The following is a 16,118-nucleotide window of genomic DNA, read 5'->3' as shown; positions in this document are numbered from 1 at the left end:
TACAATATGCAGAAATAGGGTTTGTTTAAGGTTTCTTAGAATATTCCGAAGGAATCTTACCTGTAAATGGATGGATTCGTCGTTCTTACCAAGTTTCTGACTTAGAGTAGTCCACTCCCAGCCAGGTTTCGATCTCGGAGCCTGGTTTGCATACAATATGCAGAAATAGGGTTTGTTTAAGGTTTCGTAGAATATTCCGATGGAATCTTACCTGTAGATCGATGGATTCGTCGTTCTTACCAAGTTTCTGACTTAGTAGTCCACTCGCGGCCAGGTTTCGATCTTGGAGCCTGGTTTGCATCCAATATGCATAAATAGGGTTTGTTTAAGGTTTCGTAGAATATTCTGAAGGAATCTTACCTGTAAATGGGTGGATTCGTCGTTCTTACCAAGTTTCTGACTTATAGTAGTCCACTCCCGTCCAGATTTCGATCTCGGAGCCTGGTTTGCATACAATATGGAGAAATAGGGTTTGTTTAAGGTTTCGTAGAATACTCCCAAGGAATCTTACATGTAAATGGATGGATTCGTCGTTCTTACCAAGTTTCTGACTTAGAGTAGCCCACTCGCGGCCAGGTTTCGATCTCGGAGCCTGGTTTGCATCTAATATGCAGAAATAGGGTTTGTATAAGGTTTCGTAGAATATTCCGAAGGAATCTTACCTGTAAATGGATGGATTCGTCGTTCTTACCAAGTTTCTGACTTAGAGTAGTCAACTCACGGCCAGGTTTCTATCTCGGGGCCTTGTATGCATACAATATGTAGAAATAAGGTTTGTTTAAGGTTTCGTAGAATATTCCGAAGGAATCTTACCTGTAAATCGATGGATTCGTCGTTCTTACCAAGTTTCTGACTTAGAGTAGTCCACTCGCTGCCAGGTTTTGATCTCGGAGCCTTGTATGCATACAATATGTAGAAATAGGGTTTGTTTAAGGTTTCTTAGAATATTCCGAATGAATCTTACCTGTAAATCGATGGATTCGTCGTTCTTACCAAGTTTCTGACTTAGAGTAGTCCACTCGCTGCCAGGTTTCGATCTCGGAGTCTGGTTTGCATCCAATGTGCAGAAATAGGGTTTGTTTAAGGTTTCGTAGAATATTCCGAAGGAATCTTACCTGTAAATGGATGGATTCATCGTTCTTACCAAGTTTTTTGTGTGTTTAAGGTTTCGTAGAATATTTCCATGGAATCTTACCAGTAAAATGGTTGGATTCATCGTTTTTGTGGACTTTTAGACTTCTTGTTCATAGTTTGTAAGTCGTTATACCGAACTTGAAGTTTGGATCGACACTGAGCTTCATATTCATCAATTTTGCTGATGTATCATGCTAATTTTGAAGTCAGAACCCTCTCAGAGCTTCGTGGTTCATAGATTATAGGCCATTATACCAAGTTTGAAGTTCGAATCGACATTGAGCTTCATATTTATCGATTTTGATGATGTATCATGCTAAGTTTGAAGTCAGAACCCTCTCAGAGCTTCTTGGTTCATAGTTTGTATGTCATTATACCACATTTGAAGTTTGAATCGATATTGAGCTTCATTTTTATCGATTTCGATGATATATCATGCTATTAATGTGAACTAAAGCTACTTCATGACATGTATGACTAGTCAAAATTACTTCATGACCTATGTAACTAGTCGAAATTCAAACCGGAAGCACAAAGAGAAAGCACAAAAGCACAAAGAAACACACCAATTATCGGATTGATTTCTTATTTTTCAACTTTAATCTTATACATTTTTTAGATTTTTTTATATCAAAATGTCGATAAAAATGTGCTACATTTATTCATATTTTTTTTGGATTTTTTTCGTGTCGAAGGTTGATAATCAAACCGAATACATGAGCTCGTATTAGCACAAAATGAAACACATACTTCTCAATCCGCATGAGCATCCTAAATACAATCTCAACCGTAAAGATCTTTTCTTAATTCGTATGAGCATCTCAAATACAATCTCAACCGTCCACCATTTTCATTCGGATTCACTCTTTTCTTCTTTCTTTTTTTTCCGAAGCATAACCCTCCTTCAACCACTCGAACCCAATTCCTATCTGTTTTTCTCTCAATCACCACCGCTGAAGAACACCTCTACTCCACAGATGACGGCGGCGCTCCATCACCACCGCTGCTCTTCTCTCGACCCCTCTTCTTCATCATCTTCTCTAAATCTCTCTCTTTAACTCCCCCTTTCTCTCATCCGCAACAATCAATAGTAGCAGCTCATCAAATCCAGATCTGAACCAAATTCTAATCAACCCCATCACTGATTCAAGTTACACAAAACCAAATTTCTTCTCGGTAACAATCAACGGCGGCCCTAACTCAAGTTTCCTTCAAATCTTCATCACATAACTCAATTCTTCCATCTCAAGAAGTTCTCGATTCATCAAAATCTTCTTCTCAAAGAAGTAGGAGGTGATGCCGTAACATTTGTCAGGGAAACTTCAAAGAAGTAGGAATATGTTTCTTCATTTCTTTGTTTATCTTTAGTTTAAGTCTATCTTGCTTATGGATTCTGGTTGGATTGCAGGCCGTTTGGATGCCTTTGGTGGGATGATATTGTATCTACTGTTGTGGGAAGGTATGAGATCCATAACCAGGTGAAACAACTTTTATGTTTTTGTAAATCTTCTTCTGGGTGCAGTGATTTAAGCTTATATATAATAAGTACTATAACTGGATTCAAAAATCATAATTTCTTCGTCTCTAACAAAAATCAGGTGAAGGTTATGCTTCATCAAATCAGAATCAAGGGTTAATTAGGTTCAGTAAGAGGTGTTCTTGCATGTTTAAAGCTTCAATTTTTCGAATCTGTTAGAAAAAAATTGTTGGAGATGAACAAAAGAGAATGGTTCAGATTTAGGGTTTTCTATTGAATCCGAGAAGAAATTGAGCTTAGCAGAGGCATGGTGATTATCATAGGTTTGATATGAGAGCGGTGATAAGCACGAAAGCACAAGGTTATGGATCAAGACGAAGATGCAAGAGATGTAAGTAAGATGGAGAGATGAAAATGGAGGATTTAAAAGATGGGTTTGTTGCTGATTGAGATGTTCATCTCTTCATCCCACTCCTAACATCATCTTCTTCAGTAGGAGAAAACATGTTGGACTTAACCAATTTCGAACTCACCAGCGATCCTTTATTACTCTTCCTCCGCTCAGAGTTTCTGCAGCAGCATCTGTACAAGAAGAAGCATCTCCTGTCTCTCCTGGTAATCTCAACACTGTGCTTTTATTTAATTGTTTTGATCTCTGAATTCGAATTGAATTTGAATTTTTGGAGATAAGTTAAAGTGTTGTTGTTTTGGTTGTACAGATACATATGGGGGTGTGGAAAATTTGGTGATTATAGGTTCTGGTCCAGTTGGATATACTTCTGGGATTTATGCAGCTCGTGCCAATTTGAAACCTGTTGTGTTTGAAGGGTATCAAGTTGGGGGTTTTCCTGGTGGACAGTTGATGACTACCACTGAAGTCGAGAACTTTCCAGGGTTTCCTGATGGAATTACTGGTCCAGATTTGATAGATAAGTAAGTAGACTCAAGTATAGAATGTTGGAGTTGTTTGCTGATGGATAAGTAAGTAGACTCAATATAGAATGTCCATTTAAAATTTATAGCCATTTCGGAGTCCTTAAAATTGAGCCTCCTACGCATTTCAGAAAATTGAGTCTTTTCTTCTATTTTAATTTTTTGCAGATACCATTTGCAGATACCTTGAGGATGTTCTGTATTGGATTCACCAAGAGGCGAGAGAAACATGTCAAGAGAACCTGTAATGCTCAATCTAGCCAGATCCGACAGCTTGAGTTATATATTTCAATTTTAATGTTTTCTTATATTTTTCATGTTATTCATTTGTGTAAATAGGTAACATCTGTACTTTGTTTTGTCAGATTCGTCGCAAGATGGTTGAAGTCATGGTAAACCAGGCCTCCTCGTGTGATCTTAAAGAGTTGGTGGCAAAATTCATTCCTGAAATGATTGGAAAGGAGATTGAGAAGGCTACATCAAGCATTTATCTATTGCAGAATGTGTTTATTAGGAAGGTCAAGATCTTGAAGGCTCTAAAGTTTGATCTTGGAAAGTTGATGGAGGTATATCTCACTCTTGTTTTATGCTTTCTTAGAAGACGCTTTAACTTAAATCTTTACGTGATTTATGGTATTTTTGGAGTGGTTGTTTAAGTTTCCGTACGACGAACTTTTTTTTAGCACATATATATTATCTGGAAGTTTAGCAAATTTGAAGTTTTGAAAGAATAGACGGCCTCGTAACCTTGTAGAGAGCTTTCTGAATAATTATTTGAAAGTATCCAGTAAAATAGAAGTTTACGGAATGCACCTGAAGTTTAAAACTTCAGTTCTCACTCTGAACTCTCTGTCAAAGGTTGCAAAGCAAAGCTGATGTGTATGCGGTGATTGTTTTATTTTCTAGGTTCATGGTGACTACTCTGAGGATGTTGGTGTGAAGGTGGATAGGCCTGCTGAGGAAACAGTACCAGAGGCTGAATCTGAAGTTGTTGGAGCTTAGGTTCATGGTAACTTGTGCAATAACATTTTGATTAAGACAAGTAAGTTTAAGCAATAACAGTACATGAATGGTGATTGCTTTGTCAATAAAACATTTCTAAGAGCCGGGTTCGATGAGAATGGTAAGAAACAATCCACCACTTGTGAAATCTACGTGAATGTATTACCTACATGCCGACATAAACTTGTAAGAGCTGAAGGAAGTGGTCACTGACCTGTGTTCTAGTTCTATGTGAATGCATTGTGAGAATATATTTGGCGATTAGCAACACTGAAAATAATCTAGTGTATTTGGTGAATAATTACATTGTAAATTGTTGAATTTTTGTTGTTTATTAAGCTAGTTCAAACTGGTGGAATATATTTGTTTATTTGGTTCAATCCTTTAATGGGTGTGGCTTGTCTTGTTCTAATTTTTAGCTGGAGCGATTGATCATGAAGTTCGTGGATCTCTTGCGTTGCCTATAATCAACCCTGAAGACCAATCTTGTCGCATTGTCCTTGTGCTTGTCACTGTGAAGGAGAAGCCTAATTTGATCCTGAGTTTGATAATGTTTTCCGCGCTCTTCAGGTCTGTTATGCTTTCCTTACATTTATGTATCTAGTTTTTCTTCTTTGTAGTGATGTTTATCTTTATTTTGTCTGGGTCATTGATTTAAAGTCTATCCAATAACAGATTCTAGATTTATTAGGGTTAATCTACTAGTTGACTTGGAAAGATCAGAACTATAATTGTATTGGTCTGTCCTCGAGATAGTGAAAATATGGTGTCATTTGATTTGGCGTTTCACTAAGATCATTCTCCTATGTTCCTTTTGCAGAAAACTTGAAAAACTTTCCCCAGAACCAGCGCTTTCCCCGGAGGACAAACGCTGCTACATCTGGGCATCAAAGAAAGCCCTGCCGAGGCTGTCGTAGCAAAGAAATCCCTGCACCTGCATCCAAAAAGAAAGAAGAGCCCAGTGATGATAGCTCTGATGAGAGTGATTCCAAGGATCTTATTGTTTTAATGCAAAAATCTGATTAGGTATTTTGATTCAATTAAACATGAAGTGAGAGGGATAGTCTTGAAACTTCTGATGGACATGTATTTGAGGAGAGGTTTCTGAGGTTTGAAACCAAACATCTATATCACTGCCATTTTTTGAACGTGTGTTTAACACTGGCAGGTTAACTTGAATGAATGTAAATGTATTACAATGGTAGGTTAATGTGAAAGTGAATTATTTTCTGAAATTCCATTTCAGCTATGATCTTTTTTTTTTTCAAAATAGTTTTATGCACACAACTTCTAACAAATGTTGTTACTTCAAATATTACAACCTCTAGGGATTTTGTGTTAGATATTATGACTACACAAGACAAAGGTTGTGACAGAATGTTCTACAACTCTAGCAAGTGTAGTGACACTAGTATACACAATATTAATAGATGTTGTCTTTCAGTTTTCAACTATACAAGCCAGATATTGTGAAAAGGTTTTCATTTACTTTACAACATAAGTTTGTGTTGTCCAAGATAGTTCGAAAATTCATACAAGTGTTGTGCAAATATTATTCATAATACTGGTAATTGTTGTTGTATATGTTTCTACGATATGCTACTTATGTTGTCCACGATTGTTCTACAATACAAGCAAGAGTTGTGTTAGGTTATCAAAAAAAATCGAAAGAGAATCACAACATTGACAAACTATTGTCGAACCATGAATCACATCACCCTTTACAACACTTGTCATCCATTGTAGAAAAACTTGGACTTTCTACAATATCCCCGTTCCACAATGCATGAAATGGAGTTGTCGTAGGGGTACTGCAACTCTTATCTTGTGTCGTCAATGATGATTTTTCCCGTAGTGCCATCCAATAAATGTATATGTTTGTGCTTGATGGAGAAACTAGGTTGAGGTGCAGATCAGGGACGGACCCAAGATCATTTATAAGGTAGGGCTAGTGAATGGGCTGGATTCTCATAACATACAGATTACTCACCCTAAAAATAAAATTTATATCAATCTCCCCCGGGTTATAGCCCCCTTTAGCCCAGTGATGGATCCGTCAGTGGTGCAGATGATGATTGAACGTGAAATGAAAATATGGTTTGAATGTTGTTATTATTGAAAAGTTGTACTGAAGTTGTAAGCGGCGGCATATGGATGTGCTTCCTTATGATCACGCTGTTGTTGTATGGCTTCAACGAACCTTAATGTTTATGAGTACATTAATATGTATTTCAGTATTAGAACTAGTATATGTTTTGACAAATTCAAAAAAGGTGTAACTTAATGAATTTTGTTGGTTGTTTAATTGTACGTAGATTCTTTTCAATTTTTATGATAAAAACTTGAATAAATTCAGAGTATAACAAAGATTAGACTTGGATAAAACTATTTTCATCCTGCATATTCTGGAAAATAAAATTTTTGGCCAGGGTGAAACTGGTTTCATCCTTCATATTCTAAAGGAAAAAAAACATATCCATCCTGCACAAAGTCACAAAAACATTTTTGCCAGGATGAAACCAGTATCATCATGTATATTCTGCAAATGTACCTGGTTTCATTCTGAATATTCTGAGACAAGATTATGTGAAATTAATGACAACTCGAAGTATAGGCTAGTTTAAGTAAAAATATTGCATATTTAATTGATTTACAATTATAATACATGCATTCATTATTATATGCAAAGAAAGTTTTACAAACAAAAAACTTAAGTTTAAATTACATCAATAGCATATGTTATAAACTTCATTTAGTTTCTTTTTTCTCCAACTTTTTTCATCTATTTTTCCAACCACATTGACATCATGCATACTCCTTATGCTTGATTCACCGTCCATGTTCACATCATGCCTATTCTTGGCTCTTACTTTAGCATTCTTCTTGCTTTTGCAATCTGCAACAATTTATATAGAAACTAGTTACCATCTTTTTTAAAGCTTTATAAAAACCACTTACATCATATATTAAAGCTAGATGAAAATCAGTTACATCTTATGATATCACTGGATGAAAACTAGTTACATCCTATGTTATCACTATGTGAAAACCAGTTTGTGCGTGTCAGCTTAGGAGATGTTATAAGAATCGCATTACCCGACTACATAATGCAGAAGCAAATAAGCACATAATATGGGGTTATGCTTCTGCATCAACATACACTATAATATTTCATTACATTCCAAGACCATGGAAACTCGGTCACATGACAAGTCCAAGAAAAGTTGCTACTTGCTAGGCTTATTTGATATATGCATAACCTAGCTGTGAAGATGTTATATGTGTTGCATTTAGCTGTACAGATGCTATATATATCATATGCCATAAAACTCACTCGAGCATTTTTCCAAACACGCTACAAACAAGTTTTACCATCAACGGATTTTTTGCCAAGGTAAAACTGGTTTCATCCTTCAGATTCTGAAAAAAAAATAAGATTGTTGGCCAGGGTGAAACTGGTTTCATTCTTCATATTCTGAAGAAAAAAAAAACATATTTTTGTCAAGAGTGAAACTGGTTTCATTCTTCATATTCTGAAGAAAAAAAACAACAGATATTGGCCAGGGTGAAACGGGTTTCATTCTTCATATTCTGAAGAAAAAAAACAGATTTATGGTCAGGGTGAAACCAGTTTCATTCTGCATATTATGACACAAAAACATATCCACAAGCACACGCTCTAACAAAAATAATTTTTATTGGATGAAACCAGTTTCACCTTCTACTTTATTTCTAAATTCTTACAAACACCTGCTGAGCACGATAATGGAGAATTAGCTTTTGCTTGTGATTTTTTTGCTCATACAACACATATAACCAAATGCAAACCATTTTCATCAAATATTTATAACCATTAATTTCATTACAACCACCAACTAAAACCAATTAAATGAAAATAAAAATTCAACCAATTCAACAAATCAATCATGCAATTCTGAAAATAAAATCAAAACAAAATTAGGGTTTGGAAAACGTACGAGTTATACTAGAGATTTCATGAAATCGATCGATTCAATACCTAATTAGGCTTTAAGTTTTTCATACTGGAGTTGGTGTCGGTGTTTTGCAAATGGCGGAGAAACCAATTTCAACAATGGTGTCTTCAATTTCAACTACAAAGACTGATAATACTAGAATTGATGATGTCTACAACGACGATGATATTGTTTATTTCGTTGTTGGTAAGTAGAAGGAGAAGGAACCGGTTTCAGTAGTTGTGATGGAGAAACACAGAAGGAAGAGAAAGAGAGACGATGGAGAGAAAAGGAAAGAGTCAATGAAAATGTAATGGAGAAAGGATATTTGTGTCTGTTTCAAATACATATATCTCCTGTCCATTTCATCCGGGCGTAAAGTTTACCCGTCCATCTGAACCAGGAAAAGTACATTTTTGGCCAATTCGCCCATTTTCTGTTTTTTCTTTAAGCAGGCGGGATCCAATTTGTGGTAAGACAACAGTCATAACGCCATTGCGATCCTCTCGTGGAATACTTTCCCTACAATGTCTAAACTCTAAAATCAATGATCGATTGTCGAAGAATGAGAAATCGGCTGTTTACGAACCCAATACATGTCAATTAAATGAAAGTTTAAGCGTGCAGTGCTAACATCATCATGGGGGTTGCTGTTTTCCCAAGGACACAGTTCTCTGGCCGACTGCCCTCCCTCAATCCATTTTGTGTCTTTTTCTGCTGATCATTTGTTTTTCTATATCACCGGTTATAGGCGTACCGCATGAACAAACAACTTTAAAACAACCAAGACACAAACGAGTGGGCCCCTGAATTGGGAACTCCCAGGGGGTCAGTTCTGTGGGTCCCACCTGTGAGAGAATTGTTTTAATATTCTCCAAATTGGCGGTATGTCAAGAATTTCTGTTTCTATATTTGTTGAGTGTGAATTCGTGCACACTCCTTGACGAGTGTATATTTCACATTTTAATCTCTACTCTTAATTTAATTTAGGGAGTTATGTAACGAGGATTGTGATTCTAAACATGAAAGGTAATGGGACCATCAATTAAATAATCAACCAATCAGAAAAATATGTGAAATATACACTCGTGAGAGGAATGTCAACAGATTTGGACTCATATTTATTTAGGTGCAAACAGCATTTACGGTTCATTTGAACTAGACCACAATCTTGCAAAGAAGTGTATAAAATACCCCAAAGAGAATAACATGGGTCCTAAACCCCATAATCATGTTTTAAGGCTAAATACATTGGATAGCAAACCATCTCATTCCACCCCACTATATATTTATATTAGTGGGGAGTGGGGGAGAAGCAGCTAGGGCCAATCATCACCTAATGGTGTAAATCTCACGTTATCACCGTTTATGTCGATAACTGCACTCCTTGAATTGGGGATTTATTCGGCGCGCGAAATTTTGAAACTGAAATGATAGTTGGTTACCATGATAAACTGCAATAGCAACAACGGGATGGGCTTTCATAAGGACAGCAGCACTCTTGAAATTATTTATTGTAGTGTTTAGGTTTAGTGCAGCGTCGAACTGGCAATATGATCCTTGTTATCCTAGGGTAAGCCCTTGGTTTTCTTATTAAAAGAAAAGATTCATCAGAATCATCCTTGCAAGCCAAATCATATCACAAGATTCACAAGATCACCCAAATCCTTCCATTGGTAAGTGAAACTTCCGACGAGTCCAATTTACGAAACATATTATTTGAACTGAGCATTATGATTTCAGATGATATATATGAAGATCAGTAAAGCAATCCAATAGTCAGTTTATATGCATGTGCCCCATGAACCTTGAATAATTGTATACCAGATAGATGTCCTCTAAAAGGAATACCTACCCCTTAAATTACTTACTTGTAGATATTGCAGATCTCTGGTTCTAATATAAATACGTGCAACTTGCAAGAAGAGGAAAAGAAGTTGTACCAAACTACCTGTTAAGAATACCAAAGATATCGGTCCCAAAGACTCTCAACAGAGTCAGTCGTCTGACCTAATTATTAGCCAAAGTTTCTAGCCTATGTTTACGGCATGATAAGTCTTTTAAGTTTGTTAAACTCTGAAACAAATCTGTAGCAATCTTTGAATATCTTTGAGTATAAATAAATCATCAATCTCCACTGTTTAAGTGTGGAAGTCATTCCTCCAAATATCATGTTCTAAATTGGTATCAGGAGGGTTCGATCCTCACTCTTCGGCTGTGATCTTCACATTTTAGTTTCAATTTCTTTGATCACCACAACCACTTTAATACCATCACCTAAACCCTCAGATCCCCTTTTTTCTTAAACCCAGACCCATCTTAATATTTTATCTTTTCGTTTTAAGAGTTGCATCTGTATTTGAACAAGCTTCTTCTGGTCGAGAAGAAACCAATTTATCTCCTGGTTTGAAGTTTGAATCAGTCTTTCCCATATTCAAATTCTTTGTTATCTTGACCAACAAAAAATAATAATCAAAAAAAAAAACATCAAAAACAAGCAACCCGATAATCTTTAATACCCATTTTTTCTCTAGAAAAGAGGTCAAGTGCATCATATCTATAACTTCTTGTCTGTTTAAAATCACTTTTCTTTTTAGAATCAAATAATTTCTTCCACTAGATATGCGCGAAGGTTTGTGAAAAATGGTTTCCACTGTTCGTCAAGGATTGTGACAAGATCTCTCTGGATAATCAGCTGAAGGGGTTGCTCTTGCCGTTTTATTTGCTGGTGAATGGTAAGGATTTGGACATGTTTTAGTGTTTGAGTAGAATAAGATAATTTGGTTTGGGTAGGATTTTGAATTTGGGGTAGAGATTTGAAGTCAATCAAATCAAACAGTGAGAACTGAATAATATACCTCTGTTGTCAAAATACTTTAGAGATGCTTCAAAAAAAAAAAAAGAAAAAAAACTTCAGAGAGTTTTGCACTCTGCATCATCTTTAGGGTGTTTGTTTTCACCCATATCCCCAGTTCCATCACCTACATTACTCACATCATCCATCCATTTTACCTGCAACACAAATCTCTATCACCAGATCATAACCATTCACCACCACCATTAACATCATTTGCTGCTAAGAAAGCTTGTTTGAATGTCTCTGCTAGTAGCAAGGCAACTGGACAGAGTTTTTGTTTGATGTATCAACACTTTAGATCCGGTACTAAAAACATTCTTAAGAACCAGTTCTAAACAAATTTCAATATCTTTCAACTTCCAGTTCTAAACAAAACATTACCATTACCAATTATATTTGTTAACCAACACAGATCAATACTACCAATTGAAGAGGTATTTCGACTATCTCACACTACCATTTGAAGAGGTATTTTGTCTATCTCACACTATGAATTTGAAGAGGAACGCCAATTTTCTCATACAAAAGGGCTATCTTCACCGCGGTTCCAGTACATTAGAAGCAAGTTGCACATTCGCCAGCTCCAGTACAACTTGAGGGGGAATGTTAAGAATACCAAAGATATCGGTCCCAAAGACTCTCAACAGAGTCAGTCGTCTGACCTAATTATTAGCCAAAGTTTCTATCCTATGTTTACGGCATGATAAGTCTTTTAAGTTTGTTAAACTCTGAAACAAATCTGTAACAATCTTTGAATATCTTTGAGTATAAATAAATCATCAATCTCCACTGTTTAAGTGTGGAAGTCATTCCTCCAAATATCATGTTCTAAGTCTACCAACTGTATCAGTCTTGAGATCTCTATGGGATTATATGCCCTGATCTTTGAATTTTGATGATTAGGGAGTCAGGGACTGACCACTTCCTAATCCTTCCCTGGGATAAGGAGGATACTTTACCCTTGCACTTTACTTTCCATTTTTTCTTAAAATAATGTCCCATAAGAAAGTAACATCAAATCAAGTTAAACCTAATATGTTGCGTCCAGGATCTTTAAGCTAGCTAGGTTGGGACATACTACCCAACATGATATCAAGTCAGGATCCTAACTACAAGTCTAAAACACAAGAAGATCAAGATATATACAGATATACTGGTATAGGCATCGCAATTAATATATTATTATTTGCATGGTTAAGAGTTCATCTATCTCGCTGGAACTGACTGGGTGAGTGGAATAACTATTCATAAATAACCCATATCTATATCAAGTTTTATCACTTTGCCTTTTGGTAGGACCTTGTCTTGCAATCCGGTCCACCTTAGGCAAGGTGACTTACATGATGAACGCAACCTAAAGCTTGATGAGCCAAAATGAACCAGCTTCAGATTCTTGACACCAAGGAGATAATGGCCATGATTGGTATGCTGCAGAAACTTGCAGTTGTGACAATCCGCATTTCTACAACTGAAATTTCTGAAAAAATTTGCAGTGAGCTTTGCCTATTTTTCTGAGCTTCTGGCAATTTTTCACAGTGGTTTTTGGGTTTACCAAGCATCACCTGCGAATTGATTGGCCTGTAAATTTTCACTTATGCGTTTATCTTGATATCCAGCTCTACTCCTAAACAAATGTTCACGAGCTTTAGGCTTCAGCTATCAACATCGATTTTCACCAGACCAGGAAGAGGAGACCATATTGCAGGAGGGTTTGTGACAAGTAATAGATAGTGGACCTGTATTGCCTCATTCCTTATAGGAATCCTTATGAATTTTAGCTACAGAGCCTAGCCATAATAATTCTTTCCAGCTGAACAGAACCTTGTTCTCAGATATCAGTTATTCAGTTTTTTCTCATGTTTCATATGCTCCAGAGAAGACACCTCGTGACAAATATTCTCGCATGGTCTTACTAGTGAAGCCAGTAAGAAAATGCCTGCATGGTTTTTGTAATATATAAAGAACTCTCTTTGTAACCAACTGAAATTCACATTGAAGCGGCTCAATCTTTTAGTTGGTGACAGAATGTGATTCGATCCAACTTGATATTGTGGTAATAAGCTGCCTCGATCCAGTTGAGTACATGGTCAAATCCATTCATTTTGTTGCCTCCACCAGCCCACAAATCGTACGGAATAGAAGCTCACGTGTTGCTTCTAGTACAAAAGGCCAAGCACTCTGCCAGACGTTCCAGACTGGGAGCCGTGACTGCCTTCGGTTTCTTCAGTAGATCTTCACAAACAAACAACGTTAATTACTTCCGACGGAGCTTTAGTACACCATCTTCAAGTATTCACCACTTATCACATGATGAGGTCTTCTTATTATGCCACTTCAAGACATGTACAAAATGCCTAACCACTCGCACGGCGCGTTAGTTAGACTTTATATTACTATACAGTGGTACACGATGAAAATGCTCAACACCCAGCGATTTTAATTACCACTCTAACTAAAAGCAAAATAGTGTAGCTTGCTGGTTTCAGACATGTGCACAAGGAGAAATAAATTGAGGCTATTTAGCAATCCATCATGGATTGTCGGTGTATTAGCCTTAAGATCATAACTGCTATCTACTAAATACAGAAATGCACTACACCACTGAATCTAAATATGTGACTTCTAGCAAAAATCTTCTTTTTTCCTATCTTAAGTATATCTTATCAATACCTATAAGTATAGCTTCCTCTTAGTCCGTGAAAGATACAAACCTGCAGTTTTGACTTCAGGGCCTAGGCATCTCACGATGATTGTATTATTGTGTCACCAACTAAATCCTTTGAAACCAGCAGACAAGACTACTTGTTGTTTCAGTATAGAAAATATGTTTTAGCACACAACACAGTATAGTGTAATATATACACCAGATCATAAAGCATATGCCGAGACTAATAATTTGCACGATAGACGAACCCAGGCATTATAGAAGCTACCAAATAAAAGGATCAACATATAATGGAAAAGACATGCTTATGTTGCTACCTAGGTATATACGAGACCTTAATTAGTACTCAATCAACTCGATATCAAAGGAGCTAGACAAACTCAAGAAGATGACACAAACCACTTATATACTCTAAGGTCATTTTTACAGTGCTATCGTCGTATCATGTTTAATAGAAGGAGAAAATCAGTAAATATAAGCTTCGAGTACTTGAGCGTATGATGAAGCAGTCCCGTCCACCGACTCTTGAATACTAAACCAAATCAATAAGCTTTTGTTGCAGTTCAGTTGTATTGATTCGTGTAAGATCGCTTACCTGCAGCATGTGTACAAATCATTAGAGAGGATAATGATAACTAAGTAGTTGCTTTAGCTAAATGCATATTAAAACTGCAATATTTATAAACGAAAACCTAAATTTCGATTGGTTTAATGATATCGGTGTACCTTAATCTGAATTGTGTGTAGTGATTTCTCATTTACCCTAGTTGTAACACAACCAACAACTGTAAGTACTCCATCTTCGAGTAGTACTCGAAGAACTCTTGAAAGCGGAAGTAATAACCCATCACTACTAATTACAACTTCCAAACCTGAAACACACGGCCGCACCGTAACAAAATCCGGCTGTGAAAAGCTGTTTATTACTCTAGCAATAACAGACATAGATTTGGAATTGTTGATAGATAATCTGTTCAGTCCATCTCTCTTATCTTTCATTTCTTCAATCATTTTTTGTAAATTAATTATGTACTTAGTTGCTTCATTCATATGGTCAGATATTGATCTCTTTCCCTGAAAAACCAACCCAATGACAAACACATAAATCTTTGAACCTAGTTATCAAGCAAAACACACACAAAAGAACCCAAAATTATTCTTACACAAAAATAAACAAAATACACAGAATTATTTGCATGTTATACCTTGATATATTCAAGAGGTAGAAGCGATCGAAGCAACGCATAAAGATTCGTCATTTCTTGCCTTCTTTGCCTCTCAACATCTCTTCTTACAACCATTTTCTTCTTAGTTTCATCAGCTCTTTGACTTCGATCATTTTTCTTGGGCGTATTATTAGCTGATGAGTTGCTAGCAGGGTGGTCCATATTAAAGATAGGGTTAAAATTATCAATGCTAAAAGGTTGAATTTTGGGGACAATATGCTCTTGATTCGTTGTATCATTTTGTTGTTGTTGTTGTTCACAAGATCTTGAGATCTCATTGCTTCGTTGTAAAGGGCATAAATCTCTATAATTCATAGTCTCTTATTATTAGATGATCTTAATAAGAGAATATATGTTTGTTAGGGTTAGAAGATGAAGATCTGTAATGGCTTTAGATAATTTGGGATCTTTCTTTTATAAAGTTTAGACTGATGGCTCAAGTTAAGTTTGAATGAACTGTACATTTAATATACAAATGGAAACCCACAGTTTGCTTTCACATTATAGTTGTAGGAGTAGGACCATTTCGTGTGCATTATGCATATGTACTACTCACTGTTTGATACGATATCTTGCACGTGGAATAATATATACAGTGGTATCAAAGCAGGCCTTGTTTTTTTATGTTTGTAGAAGATCTTGTTCTTAGTTTTGATGTATTAAGAAGTTCTTATTATGGATTTGGTACTAATATAAGAAACTCAAATGGGAATAAACAAATATGAATACTGATACATTAATATATCCAAGTATTTCACTTTGGTTGATACATGCGTACAATACAGGGGGAGGGGGGCATGATCAGATTCCTTCACAAAATCTTGAGTGTGGCCTGTTTTAGATGCGGTAG

At 36.2% G+C, this 16,118-nt stretch overlaps 2 protein-coding genes across 2 annotated transcripts; one reads left to right on the top strand and one right to left on the bottom strand.

The window, feature by feature from the left end:
- Positions 1-2,975: 2,975 nt before the first annotated feature.
- LOC113305280 (40S ribosomal protein S3a-like) lies at positions 2,976-4,546 on the top strand. Its single transcript, XM_026554351.1, has 6 exons — positions 2,976-3,002; positions 3,148-3,226; positions 3,331-3,544; positions 3,634-3,812; positions 3,905-4,110; positions 4,451-4,546. Exons 1-6 carry the CDS (start codon positions 2,976-2,978, stop codon positions 4,544-4,546), a joined length of 801 nt encoding a protein of 266 aa, XP_026410136.1.
- Positions 4,547-14,297: 9,751 nt separating this feature from the next.
- On the bottom strand, positions 14,298-15,784 carry LOC113306954 (transcription factor bHLH118-like). Its single transcript, XM_026555872.1, has 3 exons — positions 15,248-15,784; positions 14,769-15,116; positions 14,298-14,637 (listed from the first exon to the last, which is right to left on the bottom strand). Exons 1-3 carry the CDS (start codon positions 15,581-15,583, stop codon positions 14,575-14,577), a joined length of 747 nt encoding a protein of 248 aa, XP_026411657.1. The 5' UTR covers positions 15,584-15,784; the 3' UTR covers positions 14,298-14,574.
- Positions 15,785-16,118: the final 334 nt, after the last annotated feature.

This window comes from Papaver somniferum, chromosome 8 (assembly GCF_003573695.1).
Source record: "Papaver somniferum cultivar HN1 chromosome 8, ASM357369v1, whole genome shotgun sequence".
In the NCBI taxonomy this organism is placed as follows: Eukaryota; Viridiplantae; Streptophyta; class Magnoliopsida; order Ranunculales; family Papaveraceae; genus Papaver; species Papaver somniferum.
The sequence above is the reverse complement of the archived record's forward strand: the minus strand, read 5'-3'. Positions and strand labels throughout refer to the sequence as shown.

Excerpts from the sequence above, each read along its gene's own strand:
- LOC113305280 (XM_026554351.1), top strand. The coding sequence starts at position 2,976 with ATGGATCAAGACGAAGATGCAAGAGAT. Across the intron at positions 3,227-3,330 it reads AGCATCTCCTGTCTCTCCTG|ATACATATGGGGGTGTGGAA; the intron begins GTAATCTCAACA and ends TTGGTTGTACAG. Across the intron at positions 3,813-3,904 it reads TGCTCAATCTAGCCAGATCC|GTCAGATTCGTCGCAAGATG; the intron begins GACAGCTTGAGT and ends GTACTTTGTTTT.
- LOC113306954 (XM_026555872.1), bottom strand. The coding sequence starts at position 15,583 with ATGAATTATAGAGATTTATGCCCTTTACAACGAAGCAATGAGATCTCA. Across the intron at positions 15,117-15,247 it reads TACCTCTTGAATATATCAAG|GGAAAGAGATCAATATCTGA; the intron begins GTATAACATGCA and ends TTGGTTTTTCAG. Across the intron at positions 14,638-14,768 it reads TACACACAATTCAGATTAAG|GTAAGCGATCTTACACGAAT; the intron begins GTACACCGATAT and ends CACATGCTGCAG.